Below are 7,242 nucleotides of genomic sequence, written 5' to 3'. Positions count from 1 at the left end.
CTGAAATAAAATAGTTTACGCTGAAGTAAAATTACAAATACAGAAATAAAAATAAATAGAAATAACAAAAAATCCAAAATTATAAAAATGGCAAAAACATGTTAAAAAATGACTACAACTTAAACTAAAATGAAAATGTAAAAATAAAACAAACTCAAAATATTAATAATAGCATATAAATAAAACACTGATCAAAAAGCATTTTTCTGTATAATATATACTAAACACCTCATTATTAAAAACACTTGACCCTGCCATTGAAAATGAAAATTTGCATAAATATGCCTTAAATATGTGTGCTGTACCATTCATTTCAACATTTACTTTGAAAATAAAATACTGCATATGAAAAAAAATAAAAAAATAAATCAGCAGACATTCAGTCTTGATGAGATGATGGTCATTCACGGTAAGACGCACTTCTAGAAAGAGGACAAAGGCAGAAGACAGAGATATCTGAGGGCACATGTTGAGAAAATAAACAACAGGAGACAGACACTAAACTATTAGAGAAACGCTGCGCTTCACTACTTAAAAAGAGTAATAAAAAAGCAATAAAGTCATCTTCAGTGGCGTCCGATCTACCTGTAATACAGGTACACGGCCCATCCAATCAGCACCACAGGAAACAGGAAGTAAGATGTGAGCTGTATTCCCAGAATCCCCCATGACAACACTCCATTCACCAGCACAGAAGAGGAGATGACGAACAGCCGCGTGATTCCCGTTCCGTGTTTCATGATGACAGACATGAGGAGCCCGTTAGCAGCCTGTCCCGCGATAATGAGCCAAACGAGGGCAGAGAAACCCTCAAAAAACCCCTGCTGCCCGCCGCCAGAGAGATGCGACGCCAGATTGATTCCCACGCCGAAGACGTACAAGAACAAGTTCTGAAGACTCAAAGGCAGACGCTGGGTTTTCAGCACCCGTTCGGTGTAAACGGCGGCCAAACCTGAGATGAAACAGTAGACAAGCACCAACAGCAGACCCCAGGACGTGATGCGGAGCCTGACGGCGGATTCGTCTGACGCTTCCCAATCCAAACCGGAGTAGTTGTGACAAACACCGGCAGCCACGAGCATCCCCAGAGCGAGCCACTGCCCCAGTCGCAGCCGCTTTCCCAAGCAGGCCGTGTAGAGGAGCGCGGTGGACGCGATTTTTAGGTTACTGAGCACTTGGAAGGAGCTGGGATCCATGTAGGCTTGCATGAACACCACTAGGTTGTTGTTGAAAGCGTAGAGAAGCGCAGGAACAGCGTACGGCGCCACCGTCCACGCTGATATTTTGAGGCCGGATAGATTTCCAGATGCCACCAGAGCCGCGAAGGAAAGCACGAGCTTGATGAACTCGATCAGAAGCACACATGACGACGGGCTGAAGGGAACGCGGCCGTCAACTATGGTGAGGGAGATGAGAGGAGCGTGGGAACCGTAAATAAGGACCAGGAGAAGCAGGAGACAAAGCCAGCGTCTTCTGAGAGGAGGTTCTGCTTCAGACGAACCAACATTATCTATCACAATCATGCTCAGCGTCTGTCAGCCACAGCTGCTTCTGAAAGTACAGGAAGACGTTCCACAAAAGACTGAAACAAATGCAATTCTTCAACGGTGCAGTATTAAACAAAACGGGCATGATACATGAGCTGCACGATTTGGGGGAATTTCTTTCGCATGATTTGGGGCTAAAAATCTGATAAGAATTTTAATAAAAATTTTGATTGAAATGATTCATTTTTATTTTTTTGAGGTTTGCTGTGCTAGTTTGTAGGACTGCACAATTTGGCCAAAGATTTTGTGATTATATATCCATATGATTATAAAATAATAGCAGCAACATTTTTACTATACTACTAAATAAAAAAAAAATGAAATAAAAATATTACTATTGTAATTTCACTGTAAAATAAAAAATGAGAATTCAAGAAAAAATATAAAATATTAAAATATTAGTAATATTAAACAAATATCATAATACAGTGTAATAATTTTACAGTACAGCTATGAAATTATTATTTTTTTTACAAAATTGTTATTACTACTAAATAAAAATATTAAAATAAAAACTACTACTGTAATATTTAACTGTAAAATAAAAAACAAGTATTCAAGAAAAATTATATTTCAAAATAATAATATGTTGCAGTACAACAGCTGTAAATGACAATTTGTACGAAATTATTTTAATTACTAATCCTTAAATAAACAAGAATTTCACTGTAAAATAAAAAATGAGAATTCAAGAAAAAATATCAAAATAATATTAGCAATATTAAACAAATATTATAATACAGTGTGTAATAATTTTACAGTACAGCTGTAAACGACAATTTGTACGAAATTATTTTAATTACTAATACTTAAACAAGAATTTCACTGTAATATAAAAAACTAAATTAAAAAATAACAAAATATAACATTAACTGTAAAATTACAATACTAATATTTATGTCTTGCCTTAAATTCTTCATTTTCAAGTGTTAAACTGACGTGTAACTGAACACAGTGCCACGCTTCCCTATGAAACACGCATCGCATATATTTATTTAATTAGATAGCTTTTACAATTGGATTAACAAACTAAGCTATATTGTGATTTTGATTTGGATTAATTGTGCAGCCCTACATGATGCCCATTTTTTATCATAACTGTTCAAAATCCACACTCACATATAGACCTCAATCCACAGTTTTATCTAATTTAACAGTTTTGTTCAGGAGGGAAGGAGCTCCGATTTGACGCTGAATGACACAAAAGCAAGCAGCAATGGTGCATGTTTTCCTCTTCAGTCTGAACTGGGTTGCTAGCGAACTGTTAATCACTCGGTCCTTTCTTCAGAAAGTTCAGGAAGTCTCGTAGGCTTGTCTCGATGTTGGGCACTCCGGGGACGGCAAGGGGGTGTTAGAGGGTCCTTGATCAATTTGGGTAATTTATTTTTTATTAGTTTTTTACAAAATGCACATGATATTATGTATTTTTTATTCACAAAATTATATTTTTTATATAATTAAAAATATAATCACAATAATTCATAAAATAAAACAATAATCACAATCATTTTGCTTTCTAAAGAAAAATCATGGCATTAACTGCAACAATTTTATATAATTGAGATTTTCTTCATTTTTTTCATCTAAATATTTTTCTAAAATAAAATATTTGTGGGGAAAAATAAGTTCATCTTTTGTTATAATTATTTAATTTTGTTGTCATAATTAGGATTATTACAGTTAACTAAAACCATGAAAAAACATTTGTTACTTATAATAAACTAACTGAAATCAAAAATGATTTATTTTTGGCAAGGCAACATTTTTCATTTACTTCATACTTATGTACTAAAATAACAACTACTAATTCAGAAAACTAATAAATAAAACTGAAACTGGAATAAACATTTAATAAAACATATATAAACAAAATTAAATAATACCTTTATAAACAAAAATAAAATAAAAATGCCAAAAACCCACAACAAAGTTAAAAAAATTTTTTTACTACAATTAAAACAAAAAAAATAAATAAATAGATGAAAATACAAACTAATTAAAAAATATTGATAAAACTATATAGATGTAAAGGAAAGAAAACTAATAAAAATGCCAAAAACAGACTAAAAATGTAATTTGAACATATTAAAAACTAATAAAAATTATAATAGTATCTTATTACTAAAATAACACTGGTCATAATAATAAATATAATATTACCCTCAGTATAAACAGATTTTATACATAAACATATACAGCTAACTTTATATTTATCAATGGGGTCCCTCACAAGGGGACTATCTTATTACAAAACAAAACTAATGATCAGTATAGCACCACACTTTATGTGTGTGTTCTTTAGTAATAGTTGGGACCGGACCGATCCGGATCAGTCGTGGTTCTGGTTCTGTTGTACCGGAGGAACTCCAGCTTGAACCTCATTCTCCACCTTCCTCTGGATCTCCTCCAGTTGGTCTTTGAGCTCAGCCAGATCCTTCAGTCGAGTCAGCGGATCCTGAATTAGACAACACAGACAGATGAACAACAGAGATCTGTTTAACTCCATGTCAAGGCACGTTCAGTCTGGTTAATGAGATCGTTTGTCTAATGTTTTGTTTTCTATGAGACCTCTCAAATGCCAAGAGTTCAGAAACACTCAGTGACTTTGCATAACTCGAATAAACCGTAACAACAGCGCTAATTAACAAACAGCTGTTCGTATGGATAGCACAGCGCTTAAATACATGACATACCCGGTTTTGTTCTTATTTGTACGGTAATTCATTACAAACAGACAGACTGTCTCTCACCGTGTCCTCCGCCATACTGCAGAAATGACAAACGATTCATTCTGAGCTCGACTCATCTGGTCTGAATCATGACGACTCGCTCGAACACCACAAATCACGCCTGATTGTTCGTGCCTCACTTGAATATATATTTCTCTTATTTTAATATATTTTCATTAGAATTAACAATGCAACCAAAAAAAAAAAAATACAGAAACGACTGTTCAGTCTTACTTGTGAAAGATAATACCCCGAGATCTGTTTTTATTATTGTGCGACGGTTTGTAGACGCCCAAGCTGCCGACGAGTCAGGTATGTTTTCGCTGGTCCCGATATGAGAGTTGCCTTCACCAATATGGCGGCGACGTTGACGTGCGGTCGAGAGTCCAATGAGGCGTCTAGGTATTTATATTATGTCTATGGTGTGGAGGTGATGCTCTTCTGACTCGGGGATCCATTATGAGCAGGTTTACTCAACTTTGAAAATAAATCTGCATTGTTTATCCATTTGATCTTTCATTCAAAAATTCACAAAAATTTAACCTTTCATTGAAGTAAAACAATTGAAAATAGAGGGAAAATCTTGTTATGAAATAAATGTTTTTCTCTAATACACTTTGGTCACAGTTATTGGCAGCCTTTTATCCTGTATTTTTTGCCAAGATAACAGCCCTGAGTTTTTTCCTGTAATGACTGATGAGTTTGGAGAACATCTGATAAGAGATCAGAGACCATTCCTTCATCCAGCATCTCTCCAGATCCTTCAGAATCACAGCTTCATGTTGGTGCTCCTTCTCTTCAGTTCACCACGCTCATTTTCTATAGGGATCAGGTCAGGGAACTGGAAGAACCAGTGTACCATTTTTGCTCAGTGACCCATTTTTATGTAGATTTTTTTTTTCTCCTGATGCAAGATCCAACCACTGCCAAGGGTGCCAAAAATTCTGACCATGACTATATATATATATTTTTATTATTATTTTTTTTATTTATTTTTTTTATTTTTTTTTTTTATTCATTAGATTTTGTATTGATTTTTTATTATTTTAATTGTATATTTTTTTTTTTTTATTATTATTTTTTTTTTAATTCATTAGATTTTGTATTGATTTTTTATTATTTTAATTGCATTTTTCCTGTTTTTATATTATTATTTATTTACTTTTTGTTATTTTTATTTCATTTTTTTGTTTATTTTTATTTGATATTTTTATTTTTGTCAGTTATTTTATTTTTATTGTTTCTTTTTATTCCGTTTAATATTTTTATTTATATGTATATATTTTTTGTTTTATAGACCTTTTTCCTGAGTAAACAATGAGCGCCGCCATTACGAATTCTAACTTCTGATTGGATGCTCTTCTGTTCCCGTCTCTATAGGAACCCATTCAAATAGTGCCCATCTGTTTTTAATGTAGCGAACATCGGCAGCTTCGTATCAGCTACACACTCATTAAACTTTGAGGAGTGAGGCACTGACAAACGACAGTCATTGCGACACTGTAAAGTGATGGCGCTATAGAGCCATATGCTTTTTAAAAAACATTTTAATAGGTTCAACATTAGATTATCAACTCGGAATATACACTAATTTGACTAGAAACACTGGAGATCGGAAATGCAAAGCATCCTTCCGGTTAAGAGTCAGGCATGACTTCTGCATTCAGGAAAAACGAATATATTTTATTTTTTATTTAAAAAAAAAAAATATATATATATATTTTTTTTAGAGATGATGTGGAGACAAACAGAAACTACGAGGTTGTTTCAGATCCTGTAAGCACTTTGGATGATGGGAATAATTCATGGAAAATAAACTGTCGTCATTTATTCACCCAAAATGATTTTTTAAGCATTTTTATGCAGCTTTTTTCAATCCATGAACACATGTGTTGTATGATTTCAGAAGTACTGGAATATGGCACACATTTACTGTTATGAAACAAACAAACAAAAAATTATTTAAAAGATTTACAGTCAGGTCCATATATATATTTGGACACAATTTTCATAATTTCGGCTCTGTACGCCACCAGAATAGAATTAAAATGAAACAATTAAGATGAAATTAAAGTGCAGACTTTAAGCTTTAATTCAAGGGGTTTAACAAAAATATAACATAAAATGCGTAGGAATGACTGCATGTTGTGGGTTCACAGCAACAGCTTCCAAATGCAAATGGCACACTTAGAATCAACTCCAGACCTTTGACCTGCTTAATTGATGTGGAAATAATGAAGGAATAGCCCACAACTGTCCATGAAACAGTTTTTCAGTCGACTGTCCAATTACTTATGGTCCCTTGAAAAAGGGGTAGGTTCATATTAAAGAGCTGTAATTCCTTAACCTTTCCTCCAATTTTGATGAGAATATCCTCAAATTAAAGCTCAGAGTGTGCACTTTAAGCCCATATCCATTATATAACTGTAACTTGAATATGTTTTGGTCAGCAGCTAAAATAATACACATTTTGCCTGTGTCCAAATATATATGGACCTGACTGTATTTGAATTGCACATAAAATCGCCATCGATTTTTAACATAAACTGAATGCGATGCATATAAATGCAATTTAATCGTTTTCACGGTAAACAGATTGTTGCTGATTCCTAGCAATTTGAATAAATGCATTTTCAAAATATGATTATTTAAATCAAATCAAATAGATACAAATAGGTAATAATGAAAACCATGCCATGATTTTTTGAGTGGCCGGTTTCATTGCTGTATGACTGACAAATATGCATCAGATAAAGATTATTAGTTTATATTAAATCCGTGTAATCCAAATGCATGGAAATTTTATATAATACATAAATCTTACATTTTGTTCTAAAACAGTTTGTTGTGCTTTTTGGAGCTCTAAACCTATTTAAATCACCATTCACTTTCATTATATGGAAAAGAGCAGGGTGAACATCTACTTTTGTACAGGTTTGTAATGACATTAGAGTGAGTAAATGATG

The 7,242-nt window shown here is 33.4% G+C and overlaps 1 protein-coding gene across 1 annotated transcript; it reads right to left on the bottom strand.

Annotated features, from left to right (window-relative positions):
• Nucleotides 1–273: 273 nt before the first annotated feature.
• LOC107754554 (probable UDP-sugar transporter protein SLC35A4) lies at nucleotides 274–2,744 on the bottom strand. The gene is made up of 2 exons (XM_016571030.1): nucleotides 2,667–2,744; nucleotides 274–1,551 (listed from the first exon to the last, which is right to left on the bottom strand). Exon 2 carries the CDS (start codon nucleotides 1,521–1,523, stop codon nucleotides 582–584), a length of 942 nt encoding a protein of 313 aa, XP_016426516.1. The 5' UTR covers nucleotides 1,524–1,551; nucleotides 2,667–2,744; the 3' UTR covers nucleotides 274–581.
• Between the last annotated feature and the right edge of the window lie 4,498 nt (nucleotides 2,745–7,242).

This window comes from Sinocyclocheilus rhinocerous, unplaced genomic scaffold (genome assembly GCF_001515625.1).
Source record: "Sinocyclocheilus rhinocerous isolate Xijiao unplaced genomic scaffold, SAMN03320098_v1.1 scaffold50, whole genome shotgun sequence".
NCBI lineage: Eukaryota > Metazoa > Chordata > Actinopteri > Cypriniformes > Cyprinidae > Sinocyclocheilus > Sinocyclocheilus rhinocerous.
The sequence above is the reverse complement of the archived record's forward strand: the minus strand, read 5'-3'. Positions and strand labels throughout refer to the sequence as shown.

Excerpts from the sequence above, each read along its gene's own strand:
- LOC107754554 (XM_016571030.1), bottom strand. The coding sequence starts at position 1,523 with ATGATTGTGATAGATAATGTTGGTTCGTCTGAAGCAGAACCTCCTCTC.